Genomic DNA, 13,219 nt, shown 5'->3' on the forward strand with positions numbered 1-13,219 from the left:
ACACACACACACACACACACACACACACAACCATTTTGTCACAACCCCTGTGGCTCTGAGAAAGTTCAAACAAATTGTAAAGGAAAAAGAAAGGAAAAAGAAAACATGGTGTCACCCAAACAGTCTTCTTCAACCTACACAAGAAGTCCTCACAAAAAGAGAAGCAACCAAACAAAAAGGGCCTCCAGTCCATGTGACTATTCCCTAAAGCTGGGCATAATTAGGAGGCAAACATGGTTCACTCCATGCTCTTCACTAATTGTGTTAAAGAGCACTGTTACCAGGAGGAGGAGCACACATACATGTACAGGCGCATGCACAATCACTCACACACACACACACACACACACACACACACACACACACACACACACACACACACACACACACACACACACACACACACACACACACACACACACACACACACACACACACACACACACAATAGGACTAGATAGAAAATAAGATAGAAAGGAAGCCTGCTGAAGTCTCTAGGGGCAGCCTTTTCTATTTGCTGGGCTTAGCGACTGGCGGTTGATAATACAAGTTGTAATTAATATAAAAGCAGGAGACAATATGGGGAGGAAGGCTTGTAGTGCAGCCAGGCCACAGGAGAGAGGGGCGGGCTGCTGCCTCCTCCGCTCCGGTCCCCCGTTTCTCATTTACACACACCTGCCTGGCACACTCTCACTTCCCTCACTGCACTCTGCCTACACACACCTGCCTGGTACACTCTCACTTCCCTCACTGCACTCTGCCTACAAACACCTGCCTGGCACACTCTCACTTCCCTCACTGCACTCTGCCTACAAACACCTGCCTGGTACACTCTCACTTCCCTCACTGCCTACAAACACCTGCCTGGTACACTCTCACTTCCCTCACTGCCTACAAACACCTGCCTGGTACACTCTCACTTCCCTCACTGCCTACAAACACCTGCCTGACACACTCTCACTTCCCTCACTGCCTACAAACACCTGCCTGACACACTCTCACTTCCCTCACTGCCTACAAACACCTGCCTGACACACTCTCACTTCCCTCACTGCCTACAAACACCTGCCTGGTACACTCTCACTTCCCTCACTGCCTACAAACACCTGCCTGGTACACTCTCACTTCCCTCACTGCCTACAAACACCTGCCTGGCACACTCTCACTTCCCTCACTGCCTACAAACACCTGCCTGACACACTCTCACTTCCCTCACTGCCTACAAACACCTGCCTGGTACACTCTCACTTCCCTCACTGCCTACAAACACCTGCCTGACACACTCTCACTTCCCTCACTGCCTACAAACACCTGCCTGGTACACTCTCACTTCCCTCACTGCCTACAAACACCTGCCTGACACACTCTCACTTCCCTCACTGCCTACACACACCTGCCTGGTACACTCTCACTTCCCTCACTGCCTACAAACACCTGCCTGGTACACTCTCACTTCCCTCACTGCCTACAAACACCTGCCTGGTACACTCTCACTTCCCTCACTGCCTACAAACACCTGCCTGGTACACTCTCACTTCCCTCACTGCCTACAAACACCTGCCTGGTACACTCTCACTTCCCTCACTGCACTCTGCCTACAAACACCTGCCTGGCACACTCTCACTTCCCTCACTGCACTCTGCCTACAAACACCTGCCTGGCACACTCTCACTTCCCTCACTGCCTACAAACACCTGCCTGGCACACTCTCACTTCCCTCACTGCCTACAAACACCTGCCTGGCACACTCTCACTTCCCTCACTGCCTACACACACCTGCCTGGCACACTCTCACTTCCCTCACTGCCTACACACACCTGCCTGACACACTCTCACTTCCCTCACTGCCTACACACACCTGCCTGGCACACTCTCACTTCCCTCACTGCCTACACACACCTGCCTGACACACTCTCACTTCCCTCACTGCCTACAAACACCTGCCTGGTACACTCTCACTTCCCTCACTGCCTACAAACACCTGCCTGGTACACTCTCACTTCCCTCACTGCCTACAAACACCTGCCTGGCACACTCTCACTTCCCTCACTGCCTACAAACACCTGCCTGACACACTCTCACTTCCCTCACTGCTTACAAACACCTGCCTGGTACACTCTCACTTCCCTCACTGCCTACAAACACCTGCCTGACACACTCTCACTTCCCTCACTGCCTACAAACACCTGCCTGGTACACTCTCACTTCCCTCACTGCCTACAAACACCTGCCTGACACACTCTCACTTCCCTCACTGCCTACACACACCTGCCTGGTACACTCTCACTTCCCTCACTGCCTACAAACACCTGCCTGGTACACTCTCACTTCCCTCACTGCCTACAAACACCTGCCTGGTACACTCTCACTTCCCTCACTGCCTACAAACACCTGCCTGGTACACTCTCACTTCCCTCACTGCCTACAAACACCTGCCGGGTACACTCTCACTTCCCTCACTGCACTCTGCCTACAAACACCTGCCTGGCACACTCTCACTTCCCTCACTGCACTCTGCCTACAAACACCTGCCTGGCACACTCTCACTTCCCTCACTGCCTACAAACACCTGCCTGGCACACTCTCACTTCCCTCACTGCCTACAAACACCTGCCTGGCACACTCTCACTTCCCTCACTGCCTACACACACCTGCCTGACACACTCTCACTTCCCTCACTGCCTACACACACCTGCCTGGCACACTCTCACTTCCCTCACTGCCTACACACACCTGCCTGACACACTCTCACTTCCCTCACTGCCTACAAACACCTGCCTGGTACACTCTCACTTCCCTCACTGCCTACAAACACCTGCCTGGTACACTCTCACTTCCCTCACTGCCTACAAACACCTGCCTGACACACTCTCACTTCCCTCACTGCCTACACACACCTGCCTGACACACTCTCACTTCCCTCACTGCCTACACACACCTGCCTGACACACTCTCACTTCCCTCACTGCCTACAAACACCTGCCTGGCACACTCTCACTTCCCTCACTGCCTACACACACCTGCCTGGTACACTCTCACTTCCCTCACTGCCTACAAACACCTGCCTGGCACACTCTCACTTCCCTCACTGCCTACACACACCTGCCTGACACACTCTCACTTCCCTCACTGCCTACACACACCTGCCTGACACACTCTCACTTCCCTCACTGCCTACAAACACCTGCCTGGTACACTCTCACTTCCCTCACTGCCTACAAACACCTGCCTGGCACACTCTCACTTCCCTCACTGCACTCTGCCTACACACACCTGCCTGACACACTCTCACTTCCCTCACTGCCTACACACACCTGCCTGGCACACTCTCACTTCCCTCACTGCCTACAAACACCTGCCTGGTACACTCTCACTTCCCTCACTGCACTCTGCCTACATCCCCAGGAATTTACAATCACATTGATTTAGCGGCATCATTGAATTTTCCTCAAATTCCCCTGGAAGCCAGAGGGAAGAGAAGAAATGTGTTGGTGTAGTAGTAGTGCAAGGCAGATTGAGAACGACTACACGAGTGAGTGAGTGAGTGTGTGTGTGTGTGTGTGTGTGTGTGTGTGTGTGTGTGTGTGTGTGTGTGTGTGTGTGTGAAAGGGAGGGGGGGCGTGCGTGCGTGTCCATGTGTGTGTGTGTGTGTGTGTGTGTTGCGCTGCCCCTGCAAGGAGCAGCTAGTGGGATCCAGTGCTGAACATGTACGAAAATGCTGACACGCCAGAAACACACGGGAGTGTAAATCACGCAGCTAGCTGACATTTGGAGACACATCTTTCCACATGGCAGAAGCAGTTCAAAAGTCCTCACACATTTCAGTTGAGTTGAATGCGTAATTATACACAGGCGCTTCAGAAAAGTGTAGGTGCACCTCTATTCAACAGCTGAGTATTTACAACACCCACAATTATCCAGAATATAAAAACTTAATTTAGCAGCTAATAATTCATGGCAGTGTGTTTTAAGAGACATGGGGGATTGACTGATTGTATATGTGCTGCTTATAAACTTTCTCTGAGGCAAAAACAACTTTTTTCACCGCATTGAATGGCACATTACATGTACAAATATGTTACCTGAAATACGAGATTAAATAAAAACTCAAGGCTCAAAAGAGATCCTTATAATTCATGAGTTTGACACACATAAACATGAGAGCGGATCCGAAATATGAAAACTGATCTATCAAACAGTCACCTGAAGCTATCTAGATCATTCTATTTTCGGCAGTTCCTTGTGATAAATGAGCTCGCAATTGGGCCTTGCAATGTAAATATAAGAATGATTATACTATTATTGGTGCTGCATTTAAATACAGATAAACATACATGTATCTCATGAGCCTAAAATAACAGAAGAGCAAGTTTTTTTATTGCAGTAATTTACGCAGTGGTTCTCAAAGTGGGGTCCTTGTGGGGGTTCCATGGGTTCCCCAGCAAAAAGGGGAATACTTTATTTTCACTATATTTCCATCCATAAGTGACACAATGTTTGTGACAATGGTCTTGTATTTCATACACTTTCTGTAATAAAACATCTAAAAGCAAAAATCCTATCAGATGGGGGACCATGGGACAAGATCTTATCAAATGGGGGTCCGTGGTCTAATTTGTGTCAATGTAGGGGTCCTTGTCCACTGGTCCACTGGTTTACAGCGTGGGACAGTTTCATACACGCAGCTCCAGAGAGCAGGAGACGCAACAAGTGAGAGGCCTGCAGCCCCAGCCTGTCTGCAGCCCCAGCCTGTCTGTAGCCCCAGCCTGTCTGTAGCGGTGGTAGTGCTGATTAGGTCTGCCTGCCAACAGGGCCCTGCCTCTGAACACTAATCAAATAGGAAATGTAGGGCCAGACATCCCACCATCACAAAACACTCAACAATTGTGCGGAACAGACGGAGTGGTCCAAGTCAACGACACTATTTTGACGAGGGGCGGAGGGATCCAAACACAGTCGGTCCCCGAGGAGAACAAAGCTAGTTGAATTAGAACACCTCCAAAACTGAGAAATTCCACGGTTCAGCAGGCTGCCTGGGCCCGCGGGCTGGCTGTACGTGAGTGTATTGTGTGGAGCGGGAGGCTGTGTGTGTACGCATAGTGACACACAGAAACAGGCCATTGCAGACGACACGCACAGAGACACACTAGTGAACTACTAGCATTATTTGACAAACCTGTGATGTCACCGTGTCTGACCAATGCTCTACTGTGTCCTGAGCTTGTCCCGGAAAGTCACATGTAAACAGAACGTTTCGCCCCCATCCAGCCAGACTCAAGATAACTACAGCATAACCCGCTATGGATTATACTACTATCACCCCCTCCCCTAAAACAAAGTGCCAGGACTCCAAATCCCCATAGCATTCCTTCATAGCACATTTGGAAGTGTGCAGAAAGTCATCAAATCATTTCAAAAGCTTAATGCACCTTCAGGGAGAATGAAAAGCCTTCTGCTAATATAAGAAGCAGCACAATAGCCCAAGAAGACACAAAGGCTAATTCATTAGAACAGATAATATTCAGAAACCGTTAATTCTATTCGCCACCCTAATTGGATGTAGCACAGAGAAGACAGAAATTTAATTTCATTAATTAAAAGTCAAGAGAGCAAACCATTGATAAGCAACATGGCAGAAGGTACCAATCGTTTGTACAAATCCTGGCTGCCCCATGCGCCCCCACCCCTCCCCCATCACCTTTCATGTGTAATAACTTTTTCTTCTTTTTTTCATATAATGGGGTTGACTTGAGTGGGGCATGGGGCACAGAGTTAAGGATCTGGGGTGGGATAGCTATGGTTTGGATATATAGTCACCACAAGCAAATAAGAGAAATCAACAGAGTCAGCAAAGCCTCATCCCCCTCTGACTACACCATAATCCAATCATCTCTAAAACAATGCAGCATTCAAGTGTAAATAAAGCTGTGCTTATTCTACTCTGCTGTCAGGTAACGAGACGGCCAAAAGAGAGAGAAAAGGGAGAAAAAACAAGCTCAACGGGCTGCCTCCTTCACAGTGAAGAGCCTCATCATCTCCAGCAAAACCAACTTTCACCAAATGAGATGTAGCCCTGGGCTATATATTAAAAATGCATATCAAAGCAAAGAAAATGGACGTGAGAGATTCTAACTAAATAAATTAGCATATCTAACTATCAAATTGCCTTCCTCTCTTCAGTGAGAAGAGAGGTCAGAAATGAATAATGAAATAGAGCCAAAATAAATAAATAAATAAATAAATAAATAAATAAATAAATAAATAAATAAATAAATAAATCCAGACATGTATAAGGCAGAAATTGATGTCCATCCAATAGTGCATATTTGCAACCATATGCAGTTTTTCTGCATTGTTTCCACATTCAAAACAAATGTTGGACACATAAAGCAGGACCCATTTCAATTAGACTGGGAATTACTGCTGAGGGAGTTAACTATTTACTACAGGGCTTTCAGGCCATGATTATACTGTACAGGGGAACCTGAACACACACTCCTGGAGCAAGGGAGCCACCACAACAAACATATTATTTTCACTTCAGTAGTTTCAGTTTCTGTAAATAATTTTCGCCAGTAAAGCAGTAGTACAAGACGTAAGTATATCACAGTATCACACACACAATATACAAAAATAAGGCATTGTATTCTTAGTTATTTAGATAGTTACATTACAATTGATTAGAGTGTGTATCTTTCCACATGCTATTTGAATGTTGGGCTGCTCCATTATCAAAATCACGTCACAGGTCAGACTCAGATCAGCAAACAGGGGGGGGGGGGGGGGGGGGGTATGGGTCCCTTCTGCTTTGTCAAATGCAGCCCAGCAGTAAAAAGTTCAAGTCTCCCACAAACCTGAAATAAATCCCTCCAAACAGAAATACCTAATGAGGTCAGTCCAAACAACCCCGAGATAAATGGCTTGTCATGCACCTTCTTTGTTTATTGCTGTTCCTGATTTGCTTTATTGGCATATCTAATTTTCTAATTATCAAAATATTTCTCACAAATGGACTGATGACAAAGCTTGTGTCTCAGCACTGCAAGGCACCAGTGGAAATTGGCTTGAGTAGCAACCATCTGCCATGAAACTAAACAGGCTAGTTTATCTAATCTCTACAATATAAACAACAGCATGCCTCATTTCTACACTTGTGTTGGAGTACCACAATATTGCCATTTTGACCGTTTCTCAAACCCGCATTGGCATCTTAGATCTAATTATGTTTTAATTCACCTTGTGCAGTGCACTGAATAGCCCTGTAAACGCGGCGGCGGGCTTTCAAAGGGAATCCACCGCTATTAGGCCTATGGCCAGCAGAACCAACAGATGCAGTGCAGTGACTTTGCATAACACTTCAATCTGCTTTCATTCCTAATAGGCTTGGTCTTGTGCTGCAGAGATACTATAGTCACTTTGTTGCATAGTCGCTCACTTATTTCACCAAAACATATAGCTTTATCACGAGCAGGCATGACGCAATAATTCACAGATATCAACTCAATAATACACTGTCAGACCAATCCATACTGCGCGCACAGCCTGCGTTTATTACACCGAAAATGCACCATTTAAACCAGGGAATCGATCTTCAAATTTAAAGCGAATGTACTTCAGGTGCATATAATTGAATTCAGCATTATGGAGCCTCTAGCCATAAAATGGGGGAGCCGAGGAGAAAGCCACTGCCGAGCAAACCACACGGCAATCAATACGAAACAATTAAACACATTAACATCAACAGCAATGGAAGGCCTCCAGACGAACCATCATATGCCTTGTGAACTTGACATTGATGGTAAGCCTTTAGCTCTGAGATCTATTTCAATAGGCTACCACTTTCTCCACCTCTGCAGCAAAATCCACAGCTTTACGCACAGCTATATCCAGCTCCCACAGCCCCAAATATAAAGCCCTTTTCTTTTTAAATATTGGCCTAAAGCTACAGCTTACCGCTGATACCCTGCTTTAACGTTAAACCTGCGTAACAGATAATTGCTTCACGTGTTTTCAGTGTGCAACTCATAATGCACAGCGGCGCGCGCGCGCGCGCGCACACACACACACACGCACGCACGCACACACTCAAACACAAACATGCAAGCACGCATTATGCACACATGAATGCCCCTAATCAAAAGACTAAAACAATAACTCACTCCATTGTATCACATCTATAGCTTTTGACCTTAGAACATCGATCGGCAGATTTTCCTTGCAGAACAGAGAGCGCACTATTTGCTTGTGGCACAATAGGGTCACACACTGAACAGATCTGGGCTAAGTAAAAGTTGACGGAATGTGAAACATCAAACAAATAATTAGCTAACATTAGCCCACTTAAAAAAATCTCATATAATTTTTCCAATATTGTTTGGGCTATCAGAAATGGTCACCACCAGTGAAGCCATATACTCTCCAACAGCACCGACGCATGCAGACAGCATGGACACACCGACGCATGCAGACATCATGGACACACCGACGCATGCAGACATCATGGACACAACAAACAGCACCTATGCTATTAAGAGGCTATATGATAGGCAGTGTGCTACTTACGTGATCTGCAAGGTTCGTTGAAGATCCCGAGAGTTCTTCGAGATCTGATTTCGAGCTGCCATCCCGTTCGTCAATAACTAGATCTATTGGCATTTTTCCTTTCAAACAGCTGATGTACCGGTGGCAAAAATTGTCGCAGAGCTCATGCACCTATAGAAGAAGGAAAAAACACCTTTTTCAGGATGGGGAAACGGCTCAGCCAGTCCAAGAATAACTCTAATTAAGGGGCATTATCGGCGGCAAGGAAACAATAGTGAAATTGTTGCAGTGCTTATTATTCTCCTGAGACTGGAGCAACAAGTTGAACGACAGAAAATAAACAGCATGCCGTAAGCTGCCGAAATAACGAGCAGTTGAAACGAAATCTCTAGATCAATAAGAATGAGTAACGCCTGCAAAGAAGTTTCAATATATTTGATCAATATTAGTCCCTCCAGCTGAATAGTTGCAAAAAAATAAAAAAATAAAAATAAAAAAGCTATAGAAATTTGAACAATCTGAAACGTTCTTATGACTCATTCCTGTTGACTGTATACCTTCTGATGCACTGCACTCAATTTTTTAACAGCTTTGATAATATAATTAAAATTAAAGCTCATAGATGCATGCCCATACCGGTCAAATAGGCTATTAAAAACATGGCAGCCTAACATAACATTTACCTTTTCTAATTCCAAGAGGTGAAACCGTAATACTTGTATGGCTTGTATCATCTGAAACAAGAGCAAAATGGGCACACTTTACATCAATAAATTCACAAAGAGAATACACACTTATATGCCTATAGTGAGATAATCTGCACTTCATAACAACATATGGGGAAATACAATCAGCAAGCGCAAAATGGGCATTTTACATAGTCATTAACACGTTATTGCATATAGGCTAATTTTCATTAGGAGTCATCCAATAATTTAATTATTACACACTGGTCAGCCGCTGCAGGTCAGCTAAGGCGATTGAACAATGATAGCTGCAAATGGCCACATAGCTTCGCCTTCACTTCAGAGCTGGTCAGATGTTGACTTATTTAGGCTATACTCTGTGGACACTGAGGAGAGTAGGCCATATCCGAAAACAAGGCAGTTTACGACCCAGCCAAAGCGGGAATTATTTGGTAACAGGGAGGTCAAACGGTGGGCTTACCAAATTGTCCAACTCTGGATTTGATGAAAATAAAGGTTTTTCTGCTCGGACCTAAAATAATACAGGAGACATAAGTTAGTTTGGCATGAAGTGTGCGAATATAGGTAATATTTGTATTATCATGTCAATCTAAAAATAAAAAATCTATAGGCTACTAAAAGTCTGTGTGTAAGTTATTGTGCATTCGACACACTCACCACAAAGATAACATGGTGCAATTTATGTCACTAAATAGCCTCTCTAAAACTTGAATCGTGTGAATGTTATAATGCAAAAATATATCAAGCAAGCAGAACGTTGTGTGCCATGACGCAGCCACAAAATCCATAAGTATTTTTTCTTTATTTTATTTTTTAGAAAATATGTGAAAAGTGACCTGTTTGGCAAAGACTGCGATGTCCTCATTGAAGGAGTCTGAGGAGCACACATCGCCGCCTGCTACGCCGGGCTCCCTCGGAGTGCACGTCGCCAACTCGCACTTCTCAAAAACCAGTGCGAGCAGTGGGAATAAAGGGTGACTGCAAGAGGGAAACACAGTCTGAGCTACAAGCACACACCGGCTCCACAATGCACACTGCAAAAAAATTCCCATTAATAAGTCTTTCAGTCGGGTTTCCAGTCTTAAAAATATTATTTTTCTTTTAGGCAAGTGAGAAAAATATGTCATTAGAAGAGATCGTTCTATTTGTTCCCGTGTGAGTTTTGTTTCAACAGTTTTCTACAAACAAGCGAGCCAAATAAGGCAGAGGACTCCATGTATCATGATAGCCTAATATAGGCTATCTGGATTTAAGAAAGTTCTGGTATTAATTATATCACCGGCCACCGGCCTATATTTCTCTATTTCTTTTAAGAAAAGTAAGATTTTAAGACAGAAAACGAGATTAAATGCAGTTGCTAATGTTGAGGGGGACATTTTTTGCAGTGCAGAAAACGGCAGTCAGGTAGTGTCACAAAAATCTACAAAAACAAGACGATCACAAGCGACGGTGGTCATTGAAAAGTGGGGAGAGTTGATGCAGTTTGAAAAAAAAATGAAATATCAAGTTTTATAACGTTAGTTATTCTATTCTAAATGCACAACTGACGCACTAGGCACCGACGACTTGGAAATGTCTTCCTCATTAGCCTAAACAGTGGCGTAGTGGTGAATAAAAAGGTGGTTAAAATATAATTTACAGTTGGTCATCATCAGTCGCCACAATAATTAGTAAATCAATTATAATTTCAGAAAAACGTCAATATGTTTTTATTTCCTTAATGTGATAGCCTATCTTCATATAGCCTATAGCTTCAGTTTTCTATCGGTCTGCTTACTCATAACGTATGAATCTAAGTCAAAGATTTGTCAGCCTAAAGGGTAAACTATTCAGCAAATGAAAAGGTTGGCAAAGTGAGTTTAGGTGGCATTTTACCCTCTATCCTATCTCTAAATAGCATGCTGTAACAAGTTATGTTAGTGTGGCTATCTGAAAATATTTGAAAAGTTTTTGCAACCAATTAGATTTCAATATTGTCTCACCTCTTTCAGGACACCATGTAACAATAACAAACCAAACTTTGTAGTAGCCTACCTCTAAACAGTTGTTGTGATGTTGAACTGAGTGTGTATTAATATTTCTAACGCAGGCGGTGACTGCTTGCACTGACTGAAAAGCCTCCATATTATTTTATAGCTTGTAGCCTATATCAAACTGCGTATAAAATGACACATCACCCAGAATACCCTGGCCAACAATAACGCTGCTAAATTAAACGTGCACAAAGTCCCATTTAAGTTTATGAGGAGGAGAAAGTAAAACAACACTAACTAAAAGTAGCCTATCTAAAAAACTGAAAACTTTAAAATGTTTGCACTGCGTATATTGGAGTATCAGGCTATATGGTTAATGTAAACCTTACCCATAAATTTGATCTTTATCCCTCTTTAAAACGTCGTTGACAGCAGAGCCCATGCTGGTGGGCATAACGTTGGGATGGGGAGCGTGGGCTCCGTAGTGCTGGCTGGCGTGGAGCGGCGGTCCGTGGTTCAGGTGGTGGACCTGGGGAAGTGGCCGGGGACCGTGCGGGTCCCCGTACATCGACGCCGGGACTCCCACTCCGTCCATCCCACCGTAATGGGCCAGTTCATCGTACTGGGAATAAAATCAGAGCAAAAGTCAGCGGATTGCCCGGTCACTTTTCAGATAAATGTGTGTATAAAAAGCATGCCGTTTCATTCAGAATACGCAAAGGAACAACTGCTGTGGCGTTTCAGAGACATAAACTACATGGGCATAAAGTGCCAAATATTATATCTAGTAAACTATCGCTATGTTTAAACGGTTTGTCATTACCAAAAACATTGTAAAGTTAGGCGCTCCCGAAAGAGAGGAACTTTGGTAAAAACAGCGAATTAGTTTGGAGTCTCCTGTGAAACTGTTCCACGACTGTCGCGGAGGCTGTCGGTGAAGCAAAGGCTGTCACTTTGCTTGAGGGATATGGCTGCTGCAAAAATGTCAAATATAGAGGCTTTGATATGAATACTTTGTAAATTAGCCACCACCCGACAAGAGGATAGCGATATGGAGGGCCTTCCTACAGTGGAATTGTATAGGTAAGTGTAGGAGATTTAAAACCTACCCTTTGCGCCATCAGGCTGCGCTCCAATAAACTCCTGAATGTGTCGTATATTTAATATCCCAGTCCCGGTTAGAAAGTGATTTAGTGGTAAGATTCCGTTTTCAACCAACTTTGCGAATTCTCCTATTCGCCAGTGTGGTTCAGTGGAAGCCGTAGCATCGGGAGAGTTTTGCAATTTTTCTTGTTTTTCCTCTTTCCTCAAAAAAGAAAAAAATGCGCCAAAGTGAAGGTTACAATCGGCCCATCAACAACCTGCATGTAACTAAACTGTCGTGTCTCATGGCTTTTTGCCACTCCAGCTGTCAATCAAAGCCAGAGGTTGTCAAGGTAATGAATGAATGACGGTTGGTGATGATGTTCAAGAGAAGGATGAATCTTTTTAGTCCGTTTTCATCCCGCGAGTCCGCGTCTCCTTTAATGCCTCCGGATCGCTATCTTGTTTTATTATTAGCGTAAAAAAGAAAAAGCGGTAGAAATTAAGAGCTTGCGATTCAGATCTTTCCTTTCTTTCCCCCCGTAGGTATTTCGTCTATCTGGCGAGACTGAGATGAGTGAGTGTCAGCGAGTGTTGGCAGGTTGGCTGCTAGCTTGCTTATAGAAACAGAGTCAGTTCGCAGCGCTGAGCGGTGGGCGAATGAAATGACGGATCCCGGAAGTAGTGGTGGCCATAGCCAGTCCTACAGCAGCTCCAGAAAAGAGAGAGGAGAGACCAAATCTTGTGATATGCAGAGTATATGCTATGCACGGGGACGGCTTCAACTCCACACTGGGGGGAAAAGCCAAACCAACACAGCTCCTACTCCCAGCCAATTCCTTTCCGCCGAGAAGAGTCCTATAAAGAAAAGCAGAGAGCGCTGTGTGAGGAAGGTTTACCAACGCGGGTACAGGC

The 13,219-nt window shown here is 44.8% G+C and overlaps 1 protein-coding gene across 1 annotated transcript in view; it reads right to left on the reverse strand.

Annotated features, from left to right (window-relative positions):
* Positions 1-12,899, reverse strand: part of LOC310773135 (homeobox protein Meis2) — a gene marked incomplete at its 3' end in the record, with an annotated part of 52,267 nt that extends 39,368 nt beyond the window's left edge. Inside the window, exons 1-6 of the mRNA XM_083633049.1 lie at positions 12,331-12,899; positions 11,611-11,843; positions 10,085-10,226; positions 9,709-9,759; positions 9,225-9,275; positions 8,563-8,712 (exon numbers count right to left, since the gene is read on the reverse strand). Of these exons, the coding sequence (XP_083489175.1) occupies positions 8,563-8,712; positions 9,225-9,275; positions 9,709-9,759; positions 10,085-10,226; positions 11,611-11,843; positions 12,331-12,342 (639 nt within the window). The 5' untranslated portion in view covers positions 12,343-12,899. The remainder of the gene's footprint in view (positions 1-8,562; positions 8,713-9,224; positions 9,276-9,708; positions 9,760-10,084; positions 10,227-11,610; positions 11,844-12,330) is intronic.
* Between the last annotated feature and the right edge of the window lie 320 nt (positions 12,900-13,219).

The sequence above is a fragment of the Poromitra crassiceps genome (genome assembly GCF_964638095.1).
Source record: "Poromitra crassiceps genome assembly, chromosome: 3".
Lineage (NCBI taxonomy): Eukaryota > Metazoa > Chordata > Actinopteri > Beryciformes > Melamphaidae > Poromitra > Poromitra crassiceps.